This window comes from Drosophila miranda, chromosome 4 (assembly GCF_003369915.1).
Source record: "Drosophila miranda strain MSH22 chromosome 4, D.miranda_PacBio2.1, whole genome shotgun sequence".
In the NCBI taxonomy this organism is placed as follows: domain Eukaryota; kingdom Metazoa; phylum Arthropoda; class Insecta; order Diptera; family Drosophilidae; genus Drosophila; species Drosophila miranda.
Genome location: NC_046677.1, coordinates 6967211 through 6990855, shown reverse-complemented (window position 1 = coordinate 6990855; position 23645 = coordinate 6967211). Strand labels below are relative to the sequence as shown.

Below are 23645 nucleotides of genomic sequence, written 5' to 3'. Positions count from 1 at the left end.
AAATATACCAAAAAATATACCGATGACAGACACAAACTAGCCCATTTAACCCCCCTTGATTTAAACAGCTCAACGACTTGAGGTAAATGGCGGAATGTAATAGTGTATGTAAGTTTTTCTCGTAGATCCATGCCAACCTTCTTCTGAACTTTAAAAAAAATATAATATCTTTCAACTGAAGTGCGTTAGAATGATTCAATTTTCATTAATTTCGGTAGAATCTTAAAATACACACTTGGTCTACAATGGGTTAATCGTTGTCTGTCAAGAATTGGAAACCATATTCCTCGATTTTTATATTCGATTTGATATTTCTAGCTAGCTAGGACTTCCATGCCTGTACACATAATTTTATTCGATTGACAGATAAATTTTCTTCAAGATTTGAATTACTCCTTTTAATTGAATTTTTGTTCTGAAATAAAATTTCAACAAACAAAGTCAAAGCACTAAAATGTAAGTGTGCCTGGAATGTTTCGTCATTGTTGCTGCTCAACAGGTATCCGCTACGAGGATGGACCTCTTTACACCCTATTTTATTTAAGTAACATTAAAATTCTGTTTTCCAAGCTTATTTGGAACATTTCTAATGACATTTTCTCAGATTGACATGTCTTAGACCTATTTAGTCATTTGATAGTTTCCTATATACATATGTATATGTATGTATCTCGATCCCGATATGTACTTATTCTTGTTCTGACTTGTTTCGGCATTTATTAGATTTCTATAATATCCTTTTCCCTAGGGTATGCAGAATGTTGCCCATGTCGCGGGATTAATTAACAATTGTTAATTAATTTGTCTTTCATGTAGTGTTATTTTAATACCGATGTATTTTATTTGCTGGACTTGTATGCAAAATAATTTATTCTTATTAATTGGCAGAATAGCTACTCGACAACTTATTCAACTGGCGATTAGTTATCTCCAAATGGAAAATTCCAATTTTTGATTTAAAACTGTTTGGATGGGCTGTATTTATTGTAAGGACGTTTCAAAAATTCGTGTTAGGTATACTTAACAAATCACAATGCGTAAAAAACATATAAAAGAAACTACACATAAGCTAATTGTATTTTTGAATTAACTAATTCCCATAACAAAATGTGTCTAAAAGAAATTTAGGGTCTTAAAACAAATTGATTTAAATAACGCTTAACGCCACTGCAGCTGGAACTTGTGTATATATAATTATATATATATATATTTATCGTACGCATCCTGGTTAGTTTAGTTGCTCTAGTAAATTCGCTACATATGCCGATTAATCGAGTAGATTGACTTAGATTCAGTTTGATTTCTTTGGATTTTTTTTGCGTATATTCCCGGGACACCCGGCGGCGCTAAGGAGATGCAACTTCCAGCCGCCATCCAGAGGTAAGTGCACATCGTCATGGCAGAGTGGACACCGAGCCGAACCAGTTTTCAGTTCTAAAGAGCGAAACATTATCAGTATTAAACGATCGTAATAGACTGGTTGAATGCGCATTCTTACCACGACAATAATCCTCCATCTGATGCAGCTCGTAGAGTTGCTTGTGCACCGATTCCGTACAGCGGGCGCAGACCACATAGCTCTCCTTGGCATCGCATTCCGCTGTGCAATAAAATGAATATCAACCCATTGGATCTGATGGATGTCTGATTTCTGTTACTTACTGGTCAGGTGATAGTTGAGCGCAGCTACCTCCAGCACTTGACTGCATTGTGGGCACTTGGTGAGAAACGGACAGGCCTTCCAGTAGTGTCGATCCAGTTGGGTGGCATCACTTCCAGCACACGACCAGTTACAAAAAGGACAATGTCTGAAAGAATAAGATCTATGTATTACCATTAAAAAAAAGGAAAGGCAGCTCTCATTACGTACATCTTGGGTGTGTTGTCCTCGGTGGATTCCGAATTGGAGGCAGACCCCTTTCGAGAATTCGATGCGGATAGCATGGAACGTTTCAGCTGCTCATTGTATTGCTGTTTTCCGTTGCAACTGGCATATCCGTTGCTAGAACTGGCAGCAAGGCCCAGCCCCTGGCCGCTTTTACTCTTAAGCAGACGCGAGGCATCCGAACTGGTTGTGGGCTTGTCTGTCGGTGGAGTGGCTGCATCTCCGGAACTGTGTCCCCCCACATATTTACTGGCCTCGAGCAGCTCCTGCTTGCGGTCCAGGTCCAGCTTGTCAAATTCGGTGAAAAGTTGTCTGTAGAGGAGATTGCGACGAGTGATGTCGTCGTCGGGAGGCAGCTGCTTGCGCACCATGCGAGGATTGATCTTGTAGACAAGAAGGAGAATGCGTTCTGCCACCTTGCGCACGGGCTCGGCTGGATGATGGATACCAGAACAGCCGCATTCTGAGAGTGCCCGGCAGGTCAGTCCACTGTGCTTGTCCGTGCTGATGCCCTGAGTGTGCACCAACTGCTCGAGCATTTGAAGGCGGCTCATGGCCAAACGCTGATGGGTGCCGGAGCCTACGCTGCGTGAGAGGGCCGGAGCCACCAGACTCTGCTCGGCCACTTCCGGACAGGCGGCAATGCTGAGTATGGTGTGTTGGGCCAGGGTGTGCAGGCGGGCCGAAGGATCGCCGGACTTGGCCAGCAGCTCGGGCAGCAGGCGGTCCACACAGCGTGCCACCTCACTGGGCGAGACACGTCCTGGCACATATTCCAGGAACAGGACGCGGACCGTTTCTGTGGCTTGGCTAAAGACGGAATAGACTGCGTCTCGCACGGCTCGATGAAGCAGCAGGGCAGCACTGCGTGCCACCTTATTCGGACTGGCTGCGTGCTCATTGCTGGCTACCTCTACCACCTCCAGCTCCTTTAGAAAGTTTCGCAGTCGCATTAAACCATCCTCTCGATCCTGAAACTGCCGCGAATAGAATTGCTCCACCTAAACGAAACATTTAGCTTAAACGGTGTTTTGTGATTTGTCGTGGGTGCAAATATTCTTACCAGCTCACTGCCAAAGACCAGAATAGGAAGGGCTGCCTGGCGACGTTCGCGATCGTTGAGGCGCGAACGTCCCCGGTTTGGATCGGCTTCCAGCAGGGCATTGCCTTGACACTCCCTTAAAAATTCATTAGTATTTGAACTTAACGATTTTTTTTTGTGGTTACGGAATGGCAAGGTTTACGGTTTACAGTTTACGGTTACGGTTAGAAACGCATTAGAAAAAAAGATAGTAAAACGTACATCAATCAACAAAAGATTCCAAAACATCGACTCTCGATGGTCTATCATGCAACACTGTATTTGGAAAACTTCGATAGATATCTAAATTATTGACAGTTATTTGTTTAAATCTTATCTACGCACAAGAACTGCCTATAATAAAGTTGCACTGCGTTACTCACTGTCTTAATGTAGGTATGGCGCGCTCCTCGTAGTCCTCGTATGAGTTGCGCGGAACACTCTTGTTGCGTCGCCGCAGGGATCCCTGCCGGCTGCACATCGGCGAACTGTGGCGCGATGGTAGGCGCGGCGATTGAGGTATCTCGTCATGGGACTTCCGCCAACCACCAGTATGTGTGGGCGTGGCATGCAGGGTTGATGGTACTGTTGGGACTGGGACAGATGACGCTGGCACGGCCACCACACTCTCATTGCTAGCCTGTCCCAAAGAACCATCTGTCGAAGATTTGTCGTCCTGACTCTGGCTGGTAATGCTCTTGGGACTTAGGGCCGCCTCAGCCAAGGCGTGAGCTACTTCCTGAAGGCTCGGAGCTGGCGGCAGACTGGGCTTTCCTCCGGCATAGATCTCACAGCTCTGATCATTCGAGCTCTGGACGCCCTGGGACTCCAGGAGCTGCTGCACTTGCAGCTGCCTGAGAACAGATGCTCGATACATTTCCATCTGCTCTTTCCTTAGCTTGGCTGTAGTGAAGTCCTCCTGCTGCACCGCTTGTCTTTTGGCCAGCGAATAGCGTCCCAAACGCTCTCCCGCTGTGCGCAGTGCTGTCATGCAGAGCTTCAGCTTCCGAGCGTATTCAAATCTTTCCGAGCTGACCGCCAGAGTTTTGCGCTGTTCCAGTTCCCTGATGTACTTCACAATGGACTCCTCCACGTACATCGAGAAGAGCAGGTCATCACAAATGGAGGCCAGCGCCAATTCCCCGGTGGCCGTGTCCAGGGGTGGGGCCTCGCTGCCAATGTGATCCTCGCCATTACCGTTGCCGTTGCCATTGCTACTAGTGCCCACGTCCAGATCCTCGCCCAGCACATTGACGGCCAGCAGGGAGATCTGCCCCGTTCTGTTGTACTCATTGTCTTGGGATCCGATGAGGCGCAGCTTCAGATGTGTGCCCCGCCTCGGCGTGACGGTAACGCTCTGCAACTCCCGGGACTTGTAGTTTGTGTTGGCGTTATCGGCCAGAGCCACAAAACCAAGGAAATCAAAGTATTGCGACGACGGTGTGCTGGGCAAAGACTTGGGTGAATAGTGCAGCCAGAGCTCAACCTTCTCAGCTGTCAATGGAAAGAGAACATCATCAGTTCCGTTCCGTTCCCTCAAAAGAGAACTTTGCACTTCAACTTACGTATGAGATACTGGTGGGCTAGCAGTTGTATGCGGTAGATCTTGGCCGGCTGCTGGAAACGTAGAATTATGTCATGCGTGGTCAAGCTGCCGTCCACCGTACTCCTCCAGCCGTGCACAGTGGGTCCATGTGTATTCAGTTCGCTGGCCGGAAAGTTAACATCCTCATCTAAAAATATCAATAAAATTATTATCAATTACAAAGTCAGCATTACTGTGCAGTGGACGGGAGAGCGGCTGAGCTGCTCAACAGCTGCTCGAAGAGCACGCTCTCTTTGGTGCCTCTCTCTTAGTGTGAGCCACGCACACCTAAAAACGCTTATCTCTCTGCTCTTTCTATACCTATTACAAATGGAGTGCAAGGGTATGTTCGTTTGTTCATAGTCACTGCTGCATGTCCGTTTCTCGTCCCCTGGATTGTGGTACTACAATATACCTTGGCTGTTATGTACTGTTCCAATCGAGTATCTATATAATTAGCGTTGTTTAGATAGTCCGCGTGGGCTTTGTTCTACATATTAGTCTGGTTAGAGGATATCCCATAGTCGGAATGGCGATAATTCTCTTCGAACTCACTTCCAAATTGTTTATTCTGTTTTGTATTTAAGCAACGTGCCAGCCTTTTGTGGATTTAGTCGCTCTTTAGTCGCTCTGCGCAACAAATTTAAGCAAAAAATCATGGCAGAGGGATCCACCGGAGCCACCGCCTGGCTGCAGGTACAAAGTCTGTTGAACAGCATTAATCATATGCTGATCTTCTTGGTGGCCACCTTCTTCTTTGTCCTGGCCCGCAGCCTGGACTTCAAGGATACGGCAATGCACATGTTTATGACCGGAATTGGTGTGAGTACCGCCTTGACAAGTACCTGAACACTATAATCCCCACTTTTCAAAGTGGACATGCCGTCATATCAGCGATTATCTTATCGATCCAACTTAATATTCTGTTCACTTCTCTTGGGACAGTTCCACGTCCTTATCGCTCAGGCCATGATGTCCCACTATAAGGTTAACCCCATCACCCGCTGGCTGTCACACCGCAACAAGTCGCGTTTCCATGGCATTCTGCAAATCATCGGCGGCGCAATGGTCCTACTGGGGGGCCTGGGCAAGTTCTCCAACAAGGAGGTTCACTTCAACACCTGGCATGGGAGAGTTGGTGAGTGGCTTTCGGTTAAACTTTGTGGCTCATTGACTTGTTGGCGCTAATCGGTGTATGTTTCTTGTGCTGCAGGCTCCGCTGCTACCTTTTTTTGCGCCGCCAGTATTGTGGGTGGTCTGGCCAACTATTTCCAGCCAAAGTTGGCCCTAAAGTTGTTCCCCCCCTCGGAGCTGCGTTTCCGCCACAATCTGTTCGGCCTGGTCACCTATTCCCTGGGCATGGGAGCCATCTACCTGGGCTACTACTCGAAATTCTTCACGAAACATGTAGACAATGACTTCATTCCCGGCATGATGCTGGTCACATCGTTGGTCTATGTTTTGACCATAATTTCCCCCGTTTCATCGCTGTTGAGCAAGCTGAAGTATAGGCGGCAGAAAAAGCAGGAGAAGGCCAAGTAAATAACTCTGTCACATCTGCTGAAGGCAAAGGGAAAGGCTACGGAGGCTATTTGGGAGTACCTAGCAAAATAAAACGCTTGGCCCAGTGCCAATAGTAAATCCATGTCCGCATCTCTAATTGAATATGCAGACACCGAAAAGACCCAGACATATTATGACAATCTGTCAAAATGACCATGATATATGGCGGTTGCAGTGGGTTTATACCCTTTCAAAGGTAATGTCAGTCAATTTTTTATAGGAAACAAAACACAAGGTAGTTCTTTTTCATATTTAGACTTGATCTAGAGTATTTAAAGTGTAGTTGCTAGCTAGCTTTCTCGATTCTCTGTGCAATGTTCCATAACAAATTATCTGGAACTGTGAATAATTGAAAACTTTGCTTGGATTCCCCCAAACTAATCTGGTTTCCATAATGTCTTTAAGTCTGTCCAAAATTCTCCTTAATATCTAACGTCCTGCATGACCAGACGCACATAGTTTTTGCGAGCTGTATTGATTTCTCAAGTGCACCCAAATGCGAATACGACATGGTTAAAGGGGGCGGGGCGGTGAACGGATGCTTACATGCAGAACAGCAGCAGTCGCTAAAACAAAATGAAAGAAAAACAAAAATCATATAACAAAAGATAAAATAAACAAAATTATATTAAGAAAGTATAGCAGGTAAAATGTATTGTTATGCTTGGGAGTATTCCACGGCGCCGCTTGTTTACCTGAGGCAAATACTACATTAAATGGTATTTTCTTGGCCATTCTGAAGATTTAAAATCACACGAAACTATGTTGCGGGACATGCACACCGCCACGTCCAGGCGCACACGGCAGACTTTATAAATAACGTTAAATAAGTTTAAAAAAACTTAAAGCAATCACGACCCTAGAGCAGACGGACAGTGCTGTAGAGCTGCAAAAACAATTGATGGTGCTATCGATACTCGATGTTTTCGCAATTTCAGGACAAAATTTAAGTTTAAAGCAGTTTTTAATTTGTAAAGCTTCTGCCATTTTTATGTTTTACTGTTTATATTATAATGCATTTTTTTTAAATAACAATTTTCTTTAATTTTGTTAAAACACGATATAGACATATCGATACATCTTTAGGCGGTCAGCTGTTTGGCACAGCCAGTTTCCAGCACTGCTCTAATTGGCTCAAGAATTTTATTTACACGGCTTAAAAATGCCAACAAATTCTCACAAATACAGCATTTTGCTGCCCACCTACAATGAAAGGGACAATTTACCAATTATAATCTGGCTGATTGTGAAATACATGAAGGCCAGGTGAGTAGCTGTGCCAAAACGGTCTAAAACAGCCTTTACAAAGTTCACTCTCTCTGTGCAGCGGCTACGAATACGAGGTGATTGTGATAGACGATGGCAGTCCGGACGGAACATTGGATGTGGCCAAGGATCTGCAGGGTATCTACGGCGAGGATAAGATTATACTCCGGCCACGTGGCTCCAAGCTGGGCTTGGGGACAGCCTATATTCATGGTATTAAACATGCCACTGGAGATTTTATAATTATCATCGATGCGGATTTGAGTCATCATGTGAGCATAGATAACACCACCCTCCGTGTGACGTGTACGTGAAAGTGTAAACGAATCTAACCCCACACAGCCCAAGTTTATACCGGAGTTCATCGAGCTGCAACAGAAGGGCGACTATGACATAGTTTCGGGCACTCGTTATGCCGGAGACGGCGGTGTCTATGGCTGGGACTTCAAGCGCAAGCTCATCTCACGCGGCGCCAACTACCTTTCGCAAGTTCTGCTGCGCCCCAATGCCAGTGACCTGACCGGCTCATTCCGTCTCTACAAAAAGGATGTCCTAGAGAAGTGCATCGCGAGCTGCGTGTCGAAGGGCTACGTATTTCAAATGGAAATGTTGGTACGAGCGCGACAGCACGGCTACACCATTGCCGAGGTGCCCATCACATTCGTGGATCGCATCTATGGTACATCCAAGCTGGGCGGCACCGAGATCGTTCAATTTGCTAAGAATCTGTTGTATCTGTTTGCTACCACATAAGCCAGAAGTCGAGAAACCATAAATGAAACATGCGCCGGACTGATTGGATTTTTAAATTAATAATTTCTTTGGATTTTCTTTGCATTGTTTGTACATTTGGTAAGATTTGTTTAAAGAATTTTACATACAACTAATGAATTATGCATGAGAAATTTGTTTGCCGTATTTATAATAGTTCAAAATTCTGTTTTCCTTTGGTTTCCTTTCTTGTAGGAGGAGCTTCATTTATAATTTGAATAATGATAACTAACTTTAATTGATTTAATTTAATTACTCAAGTCGAAAACTTTGTGCTGGTTATCTGGATTGCCATACAATGTGCCACAGTCATCCTCCAGAGCGTCGCCGCAGCCGCCGCCGTAGTTCTTCAGCGCCAACGTAAGCAGAGCATTGCGATCTTTGAGGGCCAGAACGACGTAGGCTCCGTTGGGCAGTATCTCGCAGGTGCTCACCTTCGAGGGTGGCTTAAACACTGCCAGCGATTTGGCTGCCACAAAAACGAGCAATGTAGTGAAATTCGGCATAAGAAATTGTAAAGACAAAGACACACCTGAGTTCAGTTCCCACATGCGTATGGCACTGTCGCGTCCCTCCTTGTCATAGGAGACCAGCACCTTGCCGAGTGGATCCAGTTTCAAGAACGTCACCGGTGCATTGTGGCCAATCAAAGTGGACTTGCAGTTGCCTGTGACCAGATCCCAGATGACTATTTTGGCATCTTCTAGACCAGCTATAACACAGGCATTCAGCTGCGATATGGCCAGGGAGACGGTATTGCAGCTTGGCTTCCACTTTTTGAACAGAGTTCCACTCTGAAGATCATAGACCACAATGAAGTTCGGTGTTGTCGGCTCATTCAGTTCCTTGGCCACCACGCACACATAGGAACCCTCATGGGTAATGGCCGAGAGTGAGGTCATAAAGTCATGGTGGGGTATGCGGAGATCGTAGAGCAGTTTTCGCTGCGACAGATGCCAGACGAGCAGAGGGAAGGGCTTCTGTGTCTCATCGCCACAGACAAGGATGCTGCAGATAAATAATGTTTCCACTCAAGATTCAAAAGATTTAAACGTATACCACTTACCGCCCATCTCCGGAGACCAGCAAGGAGTTGAGGAAACGATCTTCTCCAGCCTTAAAGGTGGTCACGCAATCCCCCGAATCGAGATTCATGAGATTCACGTACATCCGATTGCGAGAGAGGCAAACCAAATGATTCTGATCATGCAGACCGAAGTAGGGCATCTTCTGGTTCATCACGCCCTTGAGTGTGACCTGATCACGGAAAGGAGCGCATCATCAATCACACGACTTTGAGTACAGATTTCAGATGAAAGACTCACCTTAAACTTCCCCTCATCAAGATTGATGACACGAATCTCGCGGCGACAAAGCACTGCCGCCTCGTAGCTGCCAACGGGACACATCGCCGTCGGCTGCTGTATGCCCTGGAGCTCTCTGATGCGACAGCAGTTCTTGACATCCCAGATGCAGATCTCAGCCCGTTCCGTGCACATAGAGGCCACATAGCAGCCTGGCTGGGGTAGATTCATCAGCAGATCGTATCCCTTGACAGGAGCGACAGCCGGAGCATCGCTGTCACCAGCACCATCGGCCTGCTCTGGCCTCTCATTGCCATTCTCGGTGTCTAGGTCCGCATTGAGTATCTCGAGGAAGGCAAACTCTAGCTCATTGGTGCACTCCCACCAGGAACGTATCTTCTGATCGTCCTTGAGGGCGGGCGACTCCCTGAAGCTCGTCTTCAGATAGTACTTCATAAGCGTATAGAACTGTTGGCCGTCGTAGCTCAGCTCGTGCAGATACTGGACGAGAAACTGTTTGAGGAAATTGATATGCACATAGCCGTTGGATCCATCGCTGCCAACGGAGGCTAGCCACTCGGCATGAAGGATGTCGTGCATCAGATGATTCGGCCCAGTGGCATGCACCTTGTTGGCAATCCATTGGAGGTCCGTAAAGTAAAAGCAATTGAAGAGTATGTCGATCTTGTGCGCCGCCGGCTTGTCTTCAATCACGGCACAGAAGTGATGATAAGGCAGTTTTAAGTACTTCTGGTAATTGTAGCTGCAATGTGAGATTCTTCATATAACAGAACGCGAATCCTGTGTGTGTAAGAGCGTGGAAACTTACGTGTTGGCACCCTGGCTACCCTTGAACTCGCTGTCCTGCCGATCGAAGTAGTCCCGCAGCGCTTCATGTACCAGCCACTGCTTCTGCGCATACCTCGCCAGGACGGCACGTCCAAAGCTTCTGTCCGCTATCCTAATATTCTTAAGACCTAATAGCATTGGTCCCATCAGCCAGCAGAACTTGGACCATATCTTGAAGGCGACCTGCGCCTCCAGCTGCGTCATCTTTTGGAAAACACCCAGGCAGTCGCTCTCCCTGATGCCCCACGGCGACAGCCGCACTATCAGCAGCAGCAACTCCACCTGATCCGCCGCAAACTTCGTCTCCAGCACCTGCAGTATCCGACTGGATATGTCGCCGATCTCCCTGATCGGCTGCGCCACGTGCCCCAGCCATGCCAGCCACCACAGGGACTTGGCATGGTAGGGCGTCTTGCCGTGCAGCGATTTCCACTCGTCGGGCAACTTGAGTGCTCCGTTGGCCGCGTAGAAGTCGCCGCCTCCGGAGCTGAGTATATCGTGCCACTGGCGCTCAGTAAACTGGCGTAGGCGCAGAAAGCAGCGCTGCGGTATGCCCAGCTGCGCCAGCGCGCCGAGCATATCAAAGGAATCTTCATCCTGCTCCGCCTCCTCCCCCTTTTGCTCTTCCTCCAGCTCGCTGACGGTCAGGATGAGCTTCGAGTTGCCCAGCTGTAGTGGCAGCCAGTCCAATGCCGCATCGCGCTGCAGCTCGTCCACTCCATCGATTATGAGGACAAAGAGGCGCTGCTGGCGTGCCAGAATATCCCGAATGACTCCAGCATAGCCCTCGAGGGTCTGTGGATGGAATTGATTTTTCAGATGATAACTCCTGATTATTTAAGCTGTTTATTCACTTACGTGTGGCACCTGGCACTGTTGGCCCGTCTCCAGCACCGACATCTGATTGGCCATGGAACCCAGCAGCGAGGTGAGATCCGATGAGCGAGCACTAAGGTTGGCATATCTGTTGTGGAATGTGGAAATGTTAGTAGGAGCTTGGCCTTGATCATGATCTTGCTACTGGGCCTACCTTAATATCAGCTGGGCCTCTGGCTTCCAGCGATGCACATTCTCCATTATCTTGGAGACGAGCACACTCTTGCCACTCCCCCGATCGCCGGACACGACCAGGGGTTGAGCGTTGGAATCGCGTATGTAGCGCTTCACATCGTTCATGATGTCGAAATTGGCAGAGTTTTGGGCAAGCAGTTTGGAGTAGTGGCCGATGAGCTGGAGCTCCTCGAGCAGGACCCTGTCCACGCCCAGCGTGTTGTAGGGTATACTGCTCTTCTGCTGATGCTCCTCGAAGATGGCGGCCAGCGACTTGTCCAGCAGACTCTCGATAACGGCCGACAGCTCCTCGTCCAGGATGTTCATGCTGGGCAGCAGGCGAATCAGATTTTTCTCGCACAGCTGACTCTTGAGCTCCGCATAGATGCGGGTGATGCGACGCAGCACCTCCAGCTCCAGCTGGCTGGCATTCTCCGGCGCCCGAGAGTAGTGGGCACCCGTCTGTATCCATATGCAGCGCTTGGCAAGCTCCTGGCTCATCAGCACCGTATTGTTGATCTCCTGCTCCACCACCGTGGTCAGATAAGAGTCCTTAACGTCGTCCGAGAAGAGGCGCAGCAGCACGGCAAGCAGCTCGTTCAGCTCCCCGTTCGCCTGAGTGGAGTACGGGTCGACCTGCTGTGTGTAAAGGCGATGGCACATCGGCTGGTAAGAATTGTCAATGGTGTACCACTTCTCGAGAAGCAGTTTTTCGGCATCGCTGGCGGTACCCAGCACCGAAGTGAAGTCCTGACTCTCGATCGTCAGCGGCAGCATCGGTGTGCCCAGGGTGGAGCCCAGGAAGAGCACGGGTATGATATACGCTCCGGCAGAATGGCGCGATATCTCGCACAGGCAATTGGCGGCCTCTTCATGGCCGCCCTGGGCCTCCAGCGGGGTCTGCGTCCACCTCTTGACCTCCTGCAGGCGGGAGAAATCCTTCTTGGCATTGCCGTTGGTCTGCTCAATATGCTCCTCGCTGTCATGGACATCGGCAATGATGAAGTCGAATCCCCTGCTTTGGCACTTGCTCTTGAAATGTTTGTACAGGCTGTAGATGACGCGCTTGTGCTTCTTGTACTCGGTGCTGTTGTCAGCCAGTATATAGATGACAATCTTCTTGTCCCGCTCGATCTTACGGCCAGGCGGGGGTTTGCCCTGGAGCATGCTGAGATTTCCCATGCTCGGATTGGCATTGGCCACATCGCTGGGCGCCAGCGCCCCCTGCGGTGTGGTGGTGTTGGAGTCTAACAAATACAGTATCAGTATAAAAGCCTCTCTAAAGTCCATCCGATCGTCCTCCCTACTTACCTTTTTCCGTGGCACCAGGCTTTGCCTGAGCCGGCTGTGCTGCCGACTGTGTCTGATTGCCATTGGCCTCTGGCGCTGGGGTCGTCTCTGGCAGAGCCTCCACAGCGGCTAGTGGGGCTCGCTTTTCATTGCCCATATCATTGGATATCAGTATATCCTTCTTGTCTGCCTCCTGGTAAGGTGGGGAACTGGAAGCAGAATCAATTATGTTGGGTTTTCTTATAGCGTAGGCATGAGGAAGTCACTTACTCATCGGACTTCTCGGAGCCACTGTCCTTGTCCTTCTTTTTCTTCTGGCCGGAACTGCACACGTTGCCCATGATTTGACGGAGTGGAGCCTCTGTTTGATTCTAGTTAACTTAAAATTGACTATGGATGTCCTGCAATGAGTAGCCATATAAGGATGTTCAGAATTGATTGATTAATGGATCGTTAGATATATCTCACAGCTGTTAAGCATTCATGCACAGAGATCTAGTTGTTACCTTCGGTGGTGCTCCCCCCATATCGATTAAGTCCTTGCTGATAAATCTGACATACCTCAGATTTATCAACATTTGAAAATCTTACGTTTTCATTGAAAATCCTTTTTTTCATACATACATATTTGATGGATTGGCATATCTTTTCCCACAACAGGTCAATGACAAAAACAAAGTCTTGCCTGGCACTCGGAGAACATCCTGTGAGAGAGGGGCAGAGAGTGTCAGAGAGCCCGAGAGAGCGGTGGAGAGAGCGAAAGCTCAGGCAGGTAGAACGCATGCTCTCTGCTCTGCTGGAACTAAACTTTATAGAGATTTTCTGCGTTTGAATTGGCATTGGCGTTAATCAAGTGGCCGGGTTGGCCTGGTTGGGTGGATGGGTGGTTGGGTGGTTGGGTGGCTGGGTGGTGGGTCTGTCGGCTGGTCTGGGTCTGGGTCTCGTCTCGGATTTATTGCGGGCAATGCGCTTGGCTGGATTTTTGTGTACACGCTTGAAAATTGTTGACGCGCGAGCTCCCTCTCTTTCTCTCTCGCTCATCGCACTGACGTCTGTCGCTCTCTGTCTTTCCTTCTTTCGAAATCCCTATAGATGCTAAATATGTTCTTTTTTTTTGTAGTTGGATATCAAGTATTTATTGGATATCAAAATATGTTCAATCGCTCGGACAGACACACACATAATTTTATGTCTTTCGCATTCAATTTAAATTCTTTCACAGTGGCTAAAAATACATTTCCCTATATACACAGAAGAGAGATACTTGTATACGTTTTTTTTTGCATCTGCTAGTTCGACATTTTGTCGCAGATGTATTTCGAAATGGTTCAATATCAATTAATTTATCAAACCTTCCGCTTTTTCCCTTTCTTTTGCAGATGCCACACTCACACTGAGAACTATACACACTCGGGCGTACATACACTAATCGCCATGTGTGTGTGTGTGTGTGTGTATGCATCGTTTAGTTGGTTAGTTGATTTATTTTAATACACAAATTTCTGGCACTTACTTTTCTTTACGCGCTTTTCACATGCGCCCCCGCCGTACCGTACTCGTACCCGTACCCGACCCCGAGCACGTTCCCGTTCCCGTACCCGAAACCGAACCCGTAAGCGAACCGAATCTAAAACATTTTCCACCCACTGCACTTGCACTTTGCTCAATTAATTGCTTAATCAAAATGTTTGTTACACTCTTGCTGCCCCGAAGACATTTTCGTCTAAAAAAGTGTCTACTTTTTCAGTGTGTGTGCGTGTTTTACTGGCGTTTTTTTCTTTTGTATTTTTTGTATTTGCTTGTGCGCGCTTTGGATAGTTTTTCCCGTGGCTCTGTGCGTAGTCGTCGGTGCTCGGTGCTGTGCGTTTTCACTGCTTCTGCTTCTGGAAAATTGTATGCCAGCGAGCGAGCGTATAGTGAAAGCTTTTTCAATGCTCTCACAAAAGCTCTGCTGCGAGGGCTGCACAAGCACAACCCCCGTTCGGAAAAAGCGTCATAAAAAAGCAGCCGAAAAATGCTTTCCGAAAATTACCGTTACAGGTAGGGCTAGAGCAAAAGGGATAAATGGGAAATCTTCGTTAAAATCAATGCACAATTTTTCAATAATCTTGGTTAATTATTGATTTTTAATAATATTAATTTTGGTTTTTTCAAATGAATACTTTTTTCATGATATAGTGTTTAAATGATAGGGACCTACATGTGCAATGTAGATACTATTAAAAATAGACAATTTTATTATTTTTAAATTATTAAAATAATGTTTACTATTATCAAAGGCATACCCCTCTTAGGTATGCTATAATTTTGGATAAACTAAATTACCAAATCCCAAACAAATCCATGTTAGAGGGACTTACCACCGGGACCATTGTGAGCTGTCAGAAATTGGCTGCTGCTCTCTTGATCTGTCAAAATGCGAGAGCTGGAACGACTTTCGTCTCGCAGCAGCAGCTGGGCTGGCTGCATTTCGTGTTTTTCCGCCAAAGTGTGAAGTCCCGTGGCTCAGAGCCCAAGCGTAGAAAAAATTTAAAAAGTTCTCCTGCATCCAAGCAAAAAATTTAAAATATCGGTGCGAAAATGCTATAGATCAAAAGCAAAGGGGAAAATCAAAGGAAAAAAACCAATTGGGAATAATCAAAATGAATCGACTGCTGCTGCAGTGTCTGGTGACCACCATTCTGGTGTACAAAGGTTATAATTAATTTAATAAATGAATCTAATTGCTCAAAAGGGAGTGTAGGAAAGGGAAAACAGAATCTGGTGAATGAAAAACTGGCTTGAAATTGTAGAATTTTCCATGTGGATTGGCAGAAAAATGTATATGCTGCTGGGATTATATAAGCAGGCGGACAATGCGCAGGTCCCGAATGATGCTGGAAACGACTCACATCTGGAGCAGGCATCGGGGGAAATAGGTCAATGTTTTTGCCACCAAGCAAGGCGGAACAAAACAAAGACAGGGGCAACGACAACGACAACGACCACGAATCCGGAATCACAACAGAACACTCGATAGGGGGTTGCTGCTGTTGTGCTTGGGGGTTGGCGCTGGCAACAGCTGTCCACGGGCATTTGTTGATCTGTTTTGAACTGTTTTGTTGCAGTGATTTCTGTGCCCACCAGCACGACTGGTACTAGTGTCCAGACCACCACAGAGATCCCCCAACAGGACGACGACGATGACGATTGGGATGAGGACGATGACTCCCTGGAATCCGACGATGACGGACGCGTCTACAAGAACCCTCGCAACTCACCCTCCACCGAGTGTCCCAGGGATGAGGAGCAGGCTACGCTCTTGGGGCAGAAGTGCTTGAGAAAATGCTCCTCGGACGAGGACTGCAAGAGCAAGAAGAAGAAGTGCTTGTGCGACGGCGTCTGCGGCAACTCCTGCATCAAACCGGGTAGGCCATGGACATCCCTTTGGTTTCCGGTTCCATTTCTCACCGTGTCGTTTGTTTTTAGACCGAGAGTGCCCGGAACTGGCTCAACCTACTCTGGGTCAGGTCACCGTGGCCGGTCGCCACTTTGGTGCCCGTGCCTCCTATGCCTGTCCCCACGGCTATCATGTGGTGGGACTACAGAGCCGTCTGTGCCAAGCCGACGGTAACTGGGCGGGCGCCGAGCCAGCCTGCAAGCAGAACAGTAAGTGAAGAAATTGCACTTTTAATTTCAATTTTTGATTCGTGTTTCTTGGGCAGTTTACTGCCTGAAGCCACCACAGATCGAGCATGCACGGAACTCGGCCCTGCCCGAGCAGGAGACATTCGACCTGGACTCGACGGTGCAGTACCATTGCCATACGGGCTATGTGACCAATGGATTTCCTAGGGCCAAGTGTCTGGCCATCGATAACCAGGCCAGTTGGTATGGACCCGATATACAATGTGAACGTAAGTTCAATTTACTCCGTAAGCTACGTTTGATTTAAATACTGTTCTTGGGTTATGCCTTTTTTAGCCCGCTCCTGTGGCCAGCCACCGGATCCGGCCTATGGCTGGCATGCCGGCGAGTGCTATACGTACGGTTGCAAGATCACCTACAATTGTGGCACCGGCTACGAGCTGGTGGGCAAGCACGAGCGCTACTGCCAGTCGGATGGCTCGTGGACGCCCAAGGAGCTGCCAACGTGTGTCTGTGAGTATTTTGTTGGACTTGATTGGATCGGTGGTGATTGTAATTTGAACTCCCTTTGAACTCCATTCCTCCTCTGAAGCGGATAGCGCAAATGTAACCACAACCCAAGCGTCGTTGTCCTAAGCACGAGGCACACCCTTTTGAATTTCCGTAATGCAAGCAAGCAACCAGTTAGAGATCTGGGGAGACGTCCCCGAGCCAATTATTAACACAAAAAGAAAAAATTAACCCGTACTCGTACTTTGATCAGGGCTCCTTTCAGTCTTGTTGAAAACCTTCCTGAATATCCATCTATCTATTGATCCTAGCGTTACCGACAGATTGTTCAAATTTTAATGCAAAAACCTTGTTGTTGTTGTTGGCCTATTAATGTTGATTGAATAAATAAAAGTTACCGCAAATCTTAAGCAAAAACAAAATGAAAATCAAACACTTAAACGAAACCAAAACGCTCACAGTTGTTTTATTTGGTGGATCCTTTCAAGAATGGCTTTTTTCGAAGATTTGTGGTAACTTTTACCCTTAGCCTTGCCCCAACTGTTTCCCTTGCCAGTTCATTGCTAACTTCCTTCTCCACTCTCCAACCCTTTCTCCAGTGGTAACCTCTGTGGTCTGCCCCACGCCGGAGAATCCTAAGAACGGCAAGGCCACCTACACCACCCTGGCCTACAATTCGGTTGTGAGCTACGAGTGCCGCTACGGCTACACCCTGGTCGGCGAGAGCTCCAGTCGCTGCGGTGCTGATCGCAAATGGAGCGGAACCCTGCCCACCTGCAAGGGTAAGCCGTTCATGCTCTCAGAGTACCCAAAGATAATGCTTGAACCTTGAACCTGGCAGAGATCAATTGCGGACATCCTGGAGTCCTGTACAACGGCTGGATCGAGAACATTGAGGCGGGCACTGGCCTCGGCGCCAGCATCATCTTCCGCTGCCAGCCCGAGATGATGATCAACGGCTTGGGGTCGAGTGTCTGTCAGATCGACGGGCGCTGGCGCAATGCCTTGCCCGAGTGTCTGGCTCCCTGCGTGGTTCCCACCATATCCCAGGGCTATGTCATTCCCATCGAAATAACCACAGACGAGAACGGAACGACAATTGTCACGCCCACAACGACTACAACCCAGTCGCCCACCCAAACCCTGGGCGGAGTTGAGAAGGTCAAGCACGGCACTGCGCTGGAGGTAAAGTGCGATGAGAACTACGAGTTTCCCGTCTCATTGTTGAGTCCGCCGACCTGCAACAACGGCACCTGGAGCATCATACCACGCTGCATTCCGGCCCGCTGCAAGAGCATGCCGCGTCCTCCCAAGCATGGCATGGTGATGGCCCCCAAGACGGAGCACGGCATGAAGGCGCGCTTCAAGTGCAAGGATGGGTTCAAGTTAGTCAGCCCAGAGGGCAAGGATGTCACCGATCCGCATGATTATGTGCTCACCTGTTCATTTGGCAATTGGACGGGGGAGACGCCAAAGTGTGATGAGGTCTTCTGCTCGTTTCCGGGCTACATACCCAACGGAAAGGTTCTGCTGGTGGGCAACATGGGGCTCTACGACTACCGGCCATATGTCAAGAAGATTGTCAACAACAAACAGATCATGTATGACTGTGACAAGGGATATGTCCTGGAGGTAAGCCACCAAAAAAACTTTAGATATCAAAGTCCTTTGAAGCTGATGTTCCCCTCTTCTCCAACAGGTTGGTCCGCCGGGTGCCACTTGCGTGGGTGGTAAATGGCGTCCCCTGGATCTGCCGCAGTGTCTACTGGGTCAGCATCCTCGACTCCGTTGGAATCGCCGTCGACGTCGCTCCCTGCAGCTGCGTCAATTGAGATCCGTATATCTGCTGCAAAGACAGCGACAACTGCAACGCGAGCTGGCGGAACACCAAAACCATTTGGAGGGAGGTAAGCATCTCCGATCGCATCTCAAGTAGGTCTCCTCTAGCAGTATTCATTCTAGCTGGGACTTCATCGCACCGGGTAAAGCGCAGCCCCAATCCCACGGACCTGGATCTGGCCTATTCCAAATACTATCAGACCATCAAGGAGCGCTATCAGCGTTATGTGCGCAAAATGCTGGGCCACAACAGGATCTATCAGAAGCTGCACGCCCACGATGGACTCTGGTACGATCACAACAGTGCCAACAGTCCGAACAATCCCGAGATGGTCATGATGCGAGGCAAGACCACGCACAAGTGGCACAGCCCTAACGAGGCCAATGACTTTGAGGATAGAAACGATTATCGAACTGGCGGAGTAGTGCCTCTGCCCAACATCAATCAGAGCTCGCGAATCCACACCCAGTCCATAGACCATAGCTCCAATGAGGCGCCACTAGCCAACGGGTCACCGCCACGAGCGGCATCAAGAAGGTATCACCCGAACACGACACTCTCCTTCATCGAACAGCTAAAGTCCCAGATCGTGGGACGGCGTCGAAAGCGGAGTACGAGCATTGGCTCAGGCTCCCCTCCACCGTCCGCCACGCTGCCCGATGCCGATGTGGACACCAGTGACGGGGGCGAGGCTGGTAAAGGGGCTGGGGGTAAGCGTATTCGCGGACCCTGCGAGGATCTCGACTGGGATTCGTTTGCCAACATTACCACGGTGCGACCGGGCAAGGTGCCGGGACGAAATTCCGTGGGCATCATGCTCCAGCTGGAGTGCAATGCGGGATTCAAGCTGAACATTAAGGGGGAGAATGCCACGGCCCGCTGCATACGCGGAATCTGGAAGCCCGAGACCCCGCGATGTATGTCGGCCCCATGCCTGGTGCCAGCCGTGGAGCATGGCCAGTACTACAAGGTGGAGCCGCACACGAAACAGCTGAGTGATAAACCATCTCTGACGCCGCTGTCCACCTACGAGGAGATCCAGTCCAATGAGTTCGTGACCCTGGAGTGCGAAGATGGCTTCAACATACAGGTGGGTTATCCCATATTTGAGGAGGGTTCAACTCATTTATTTTCCTTGTGTTTTCAGGGTTTGGCTCAGCTGCGTTGTGCTCATGGTTCCTGGTCGGTCGCCGCATTCTCCGAGTGCACCTCCGTGCCCTGCACACTGCCCAACATTCCGGGTGTCATCTATGATGTGAGAGTGCGCCATCAATCATTTGATTTCCGAATAACTGTTCCATAAAATCCCCACAGGGCGGTTACCGGGCAGGTCTTACCATCGGCCATGGGAGCACAGTCAACGTGAGGTGTGAGCTCTCCACCAATGCCAATCCCATTGAGATGTCATGCCACAAGGGCGTCCTCACGCCACCCAGTATACCCTGCGAGTCGGGGATGCGTAGGTCCCGCGAGGAGCTCGAACATGCCACACCAACGCCGCATCCCAAGGAGGAGCACAATGAGCTGGACAACGATCACGACCATCATGACAACAACACGGACGAGCATGACCATGATGACTTGAAGATGTGTGGTCCGCCTATGCTAACCGACGGCGCCCTGGTTTACAAGTGAGTATCGGAATCAATCCAACCCTCAGGCCATCATCAGGTTATCCTCATCTTTGTAGAAATACTGATCCTCATGTTGATATTGATGGAATGTACGAGAGCGGCACAGAGATCTTCTTTAATTGCATACCAAATGCGGCTGGGGATCGGCAGACATGGCGCATTATCTGCGACAACGGACTGTGGATAGGACGATCCTACAATTGCGGTAAGACAGTCCTCTTTGATCTGAGTCCCATATTTATGCATTCTTTTGCCAGAGAACGGCACGTGCGTGTTCAAGAACAACGAAGCGAATGTGGTCAGCTTTTACAATGATCTTGAGATCCGTGAAGATGTTGTAGACTTTCCCCCAGGAGCTACTATTATCTCCAGGTGATACATATACAATTCGATTTCTGGTTGAATACTCACTATACCTCACTATATTTTTCATGCAGGTGTGTCGATATTGGCAAGTTTTCCATGACTGGGAGCCACGAGCGCACTTGCATTCATTCCGAATGGACAAACACAAAGCCCGTGTGCTCAGGCCTGAACCAGGAGAACGACTATGCGAGTAGGTTAACTGCCGGATTTGCCGAGTGCCAGTTCATCTGAATCCTTTTTATTGCAGTGGAAAAGGCACCCACTATCCTGTTTCGCCACCAGAACGGACCCATTGCCCAGAGCAACGATGGCAAACTGATTGTCTATCCGGGCACCACGCTGCACATGGAGTGCCTGTGGATGCGGCGCTTCGGCAATCCCAAATGGAATGTCAGTCACGTGCACAAGTGGGTATCCCGAGGATTGAGCAATTTAGCTTGATGGGATCTGAAAATGGTTGTATTGGTTCTTTCAGGAACTACACGGAGGGCTGGGTGACCGAGGCGGATGCGGGCCGGGACTCATCGCTGGAGTATCGGCTGAGCATTTTCGATGCCAGCCACGACGACACAGGATTCTACTCGTGCATGACCCCGGCGAGGCACGAGCACGCCGTCGAGGTGGTGGTCAAGGCGATCAACTGCCCGGAGATACCGATACGAAGGGGCCTGATCGTGAACACGAACGACACGAAGCTGAGCACACGCGTGCTGTTGTCCTGTGCCAATGGCAACTCGTTGATTGGCGCATCGGAGCTGTTTTGCTTGCCGAGTGGCAATTGGAGCGCACCGTTGCCGGTTTGCGAGAGCGTCGAGTGCGGAGATATACCGCTGCCGAACAATGTGAGCTCGCCGCGCGTCTCCGTGCTGTCGCGGGAGGTGGGCGGGCGCGCGGCGTTCTCGTGCTCGTCGGGTTACGGCTTGCGCGGCCCTTCGGAGGCCATCTGTAACCCGACGGGCGAATGGTCGGCCCCATTCCCCACATGTGTTGAGGTGCAGTGCGATAATCCCGGTGCGCCGCAAAACGGTTACGCCCAGGGCTCGGCACCTTACCGTGCCGGCGATGTGGTCCAGTTCAATTGCAACCCGGAGTACATGATGCAAGGTCAGCCAATAATTGCCTGTCAGGATAACGGCCGCTGGTCGGGCGGTCTGCCGAAGTGCGTACAGGCCTGTTCGTATCCAGGCACCGTCATCAGCGGCCGCATGTCCTCGGTCAAGTTCTACTACGCCATCGGCGAGAGCATCACCTTCACCTGTGACGCTGGCCTCGAGCTGCGCGGCTCCAAGGTCCTCAAGTGCATGAAGAACGGCAAGTGGTCGAGCGCCATACCCACGTGCGTCACCAACGATGCACCTCCACCCGGCACTGTCGGCTCCAACAAGCATGTGTCCAACACCATGGGTTGAGTGGAGGATACCACAACGAAGCAGCAGCTAGCAGCTGAGCGAGCGGCCGTTTAGTAAGTTAATGAGTTAAATCAAAGTGATACTAATACATATGTACTAACTAATGCACATTCAAGGCTCACAGTCTCACGCGTATACTAACTTACTAATACACTGACATTCTTGCGATTCGAAATTTAATTGTAATTGTCTAACGGCCCATCATTTTACTATTAATAAATGTTCGTCGAATAAACAGTTCTTGGGCTGGGGCCAGGGATACCTGCGAGTAGTAATCTCATTCGATTATGTCAAAATGCTTATTCGGCTATTCACAGTGGAATTGTTATCCTTCCTTAACCCAAAAAGCTTTATCCCCATTCTGTAGATGAACTGAAGAACAACAAATTCGAGTACATCTTGCTCAAAGTCCCTTTGGTTATAATGGTTCCCTTTGGTGTGGTGTCTTATTCAATTTCGCCATATTGGTTGGAGTCTCTTGTACGTTCTCCAAAGCATTACATATCAAGCATTTTACTCAATAGTTCTGATTGCTCTTAGTTTATGTATAATACCTTAAAAGGCTTTTTAAAGCGCCTATTAGCTTAAGAAAAAGCTGGCATACGCTTTTAGAACACAAAGTTTTCCCTGATTTTTCAAAGTTCTCTACTCTGCCAAGCTTTTATCAGTCAAAGCTTTGTCCCTTAGAGTCTTTTAGCTTACTAAAAAAATACAAATTAATAATAAGGAATTTATATTATATTTTTAAATGAAATATAAAAGAACCTTCAAAAAATATACAAAAATAAAATATTAAGGAATATTCTTGAAATGTCCGAAAGGGTTGCAAACCAAAGATAACGCAACAAGGACTACGAATTGTTGAATTAATAATTATAATTAAAATCCCATCACTATAATTACTTGTGTAAATATGTATATATTATTTACACTGTCCGGAATTAATATAATTATACAACGCTTAATAGCAACAACAAAAGCATTTAATTAAATCAATTTAAAAATCACACGACAAGCACACGAACTCACAAAAACAACGTGAGGGATGAGAGGAAGTATCGCACAAACACTGGTAAAACACACTCGACTTTTGTATATTTGTTTGATGGTTGTTTTTGGGCTTTATTTGCGCAATACATACAGGAATAAGAGCATCAAGGACGGACGGCGCAGGCGGGATCAACAATACAATAAACATTAATGCTTAAACACAGACAAATAAACATAAACATTTATGTCAATAAAATGAACTGATGCTTGACCCGCTCGGTCAGATAAAGCGTACGGTCGGGCACATGTCCACCCCTACATGGACCCACCAGCGCTCACAGATACACACGGATAAACACCCATCCATGGAAGGGCTGGTTGCAACACTTTAGACGGCTTTTCCCTGGACAGCACTGTCCTGCCCAGGCCAAGGTTGAAATTTGCCAGAGTCTTTGGAGCGTCTAAATATATTTTTTTGTCAAAGACCCCGACATCAATACGCACGAGTGCGGAGTACTTCAGCAAGGCGCTGGCTCTGCCATGTGCATCTACTAGTAATTGCGCCTTTACTTGTACACATGCAGTGCGGCTTATACAACAGGCGTAGTATTTCTGGATAACTAAC

The 23645-nt window shown here is 48.4% G+C and overlaps 5 protein-coding genes across 10 annotated transcripts; 3 read left to right on the top strand and 2 right to left on the bottom strand.

Moving 5' to 3' along the window:
* Positions 1-955: 955 nt before the first annotated feature.
* LOC108163617 (centrosomal protein of 104 kDa) lies at positions 956-7014 on the bottom strand. Of its 2 annotated transcripts, none has more exons than XM_017299013.2 (8): positions 6810-7014; positions 4532-4699; positions 3350-4460; positions 2949-3087; positions 1871-2886; positions 1663-1808; positions 1499-1600; positions 956-1434 (listed from the first exon to the last, which is right to left on the bottom strand). In XM_017299013.2, exons 1-8 carry the CDS (start codon positions 6847-6849, stop codon positions 1292-1294), a joined length of 2865 nt encoding a protein of 954 aa, XP_017154502.1. In that variant the 5' UTR covers positions 6850-7014; the 3' UTR covers positions 956-1291. The 2 variants fall into 2 exon arrangements, with proteins under 2 accessions (XP_017154502.1, XP_017154503.1); XM_017299014.2 differs by having other exon boundaries at positions 2949-3063; positions 6810-7013.
* Positions 5160-6196, top strand: LOC108163618 (cytochrome b561 domain-containing protein 2). The gene is made up of 3 exons (XM_017299016.2): positions 5160-5373; positions 5497-5689; positions 5765-6196. Exons 1-3 carry the CDS (start codon positions 5209-5211, stop codon positions 6091-6093), a joined length of 687 nt encoding a protein of 228 aa, XP_017154505.1. The 5' UTR covers positions 5160-5208; the 3' UTR covers positions 6094-6196.
* A 202-nt stretch (positions 7015-7216) lies between the features above and the next one.
* LOC108163777 (probable dolichol-phosphate mannosyltransferase) lies at positions 7217-8281 on the top strand. Its single transcript, XM_017299256.2, has 3 exons — positions 7217-7380; positions 7442-7652; positions 7723-8281. Exons 1-3 carry the CDS (start codon positions 7277-7279, stop codon positions 8131-8133), a joined length of 726 nt encoding a protein of 241 aa, XP_017154745.1. The 5' UTR covers positions 7217-7276; the 3' UTR covers positions 8134-8281.
* LOC108163776 lies at positions 8177-14244 on the bottom strand. 2 transcript variants are annotated; one of them, XM_017299254.2, is made up of 10 exons: positions 14158-14244; positions 12915-13045; positions 12666-12853; positions 11335-12601; positions 11163-11268; positions 10285-11099; positions 9477-10218; positions 9218-9408; positions 8684-9159; positions 8177-8620 (listed from the first exon to the last, which is right to left on the bottom strand). In XM_017299254.2, exons 2-10 carry the CDS (start codon positions 12983-12985, stop codon positions 8400-8402), a joined length of 4077 nt encoding a protein of 1358 aa, XP_017154743.1. In that variant the 5' UTR covers positions 12986-13045; positions 14158-14244; the 3' UTR covers positions 8177-8399. The 2 variants fall into 2 exon arrangements, with proteins under 2 accessions (XP_017154743.1, XP_017154744.1); XM_017299255.2 differs by lacking the exon at positions 14158-14244 and adding an exon at positions 13151-13256.
* Positions 14245-14519: 275 nt separating this feature from the next.
* LOC108163900 (protein lev-9) lies at positions 14520-22265 on the top strand. Of its 4 annotated transcripts, XR_004473209.1 has the most exons (17): positions 14520-14684; positions 15752-16051; positions 16113-16292; positions 16349-16540; positions 16608-16784; positions 17381-17563; positions 17623-18413; positions 18481-18688; positions 18744-19711; positions 19769-19876; positions 19936-20252; positions 20312-20460; positions 20513-20627; positions 20693-20811; positions 20869-21028; positions 21097-22083; positions 22147-22265. XR_004473209.1 is itself a non-coding variant. In XM_033394183.1 (16 exons), exons 1-16 carry the CDS (start codon positions 14540-14542, stop codon positions 22028-22030), a joined length of 5046 nt encoding a protein of 1681 aa, XP_033250074.1. In that variant the 5' UTR covers positions 14520-14539; the 3' UTR covers positions 22031-22265. The 4 variants fall into 4 exon arrangements, 3 of the variants coding, with proteins under 3 accessions (XP_033250074.1, XP_017154912.1, XP_017154913.1); XM_033394183.1 differs by having other exon boundaries at positions 21097-22265; XM_017299423.2 differs by lacking the exon at positions 14520-14684 and adding an exon at positions 15071-15338 and having other exon boundaries at positions 21097-22265.
* The last annotated feature ends 1380 nt before the right edge of the window (positions 22266-23645 follow it).

Coding starts and splice junctions, on each gene's coding strand:
- LOC108163618 (XM_017299016.2), top strand. CDS start 5,209: ATGGCAGAGGGATCCACCGGAGCCACCGCCTGGCTGCAGGTACAAAGT. Junction 5,374..5,496: donor TGTTTATGACCGGAATTGGT/GTGAGTACCGCC, acceptor CTCTTGGGACAG/TTCCACGTCCTTATCGCTCA. Junction 5,690..5,764: donor CACCTGGCATGGGAGAGTTG/GTGAGTGGCTTT, acceptor CTTGTGCTGCAG/GCTCCGCTGCTACCTTTTTT.
- LOC108163617 (XM_017299013.2), bottom strand. CDS start 6,849: ATGGCCAAGAAAATACCATTTAATGTAGTATTTGCCTCAG. Junction 4,461..4,531: donor AGCCCACCAGTATCTCATAC/GTAAGTTGAAGT, acceptor TTCCATTGACAG/CTGAGAAGGTTGAGCTCTGG. Junction 3,088..3,349: donor GCCATACCTACATTAAGACA/GTGAGTAACGCA, acceptor AAAATCGTTAAG/TTCAAATACTAATGAATTTT.
- LOC108163777 (XM_017299256.2), top strand. CDS start 7,277: ATGCCAACAAATTCTCACAAATACAGCATTTTGCTGCCCACCTACAAT. Junction 7,381..7,441: donor GTGAAATACATGAAGGCCAG/GTGAGTAGCTGT, acceptor CTCTCTGTGCAG/CGGCTACGAATACGAGGTGA. Junction 7,653..7,722: donor ATGCGGATTTGAGTCATCAT/GTGAGCATAGAT, acceptor AACCCCACACAG/CCCAAGTTTATACCGGAGTT.
- LOC108163776 (XM_017299254.2), bottom strand. CDS start 12,985: ATGGGCAACGTGTGCAGTTCCGGCCAGAAGAAAAAGAAGGACAAGGAC. Junction 11,100..11,162: donor AACAGTGCCAGGTGCCACAC/GTAAGTGAATAA, acceptor TTCCATCCACAG/ACCCTCGAGGGCTATGCTGG. Junction 9,160..9,217: donor CTGGTCTCCGGAGATGGGCG/GTAAGTGGTATA, acceptor ATTTATCTGCAG/CATCCTTGTCTGTGGCGATG.
- LOC108163900 (XM_033394183.1), top strand. CDS start 14,540: ATGCCAGCGAGCGAGCGTATAGTGAAAGCTTTTTCAATGCTCTCACAA. Junction 14,685..15,751: donor TCCGAAAATTACCGTTACAG/GTAGGGCTAGAG, acceptor GTTTTGTTGCAG/TGATTTCTGTGCCCACCAGC. Junction 16,541..16,607: donor ACCCGATATACAATGTGAAC/GTAAGTTCAATT, acceptor TGCCTTTTTTAG/CCCGCTCCTGTGGCCAGCCA.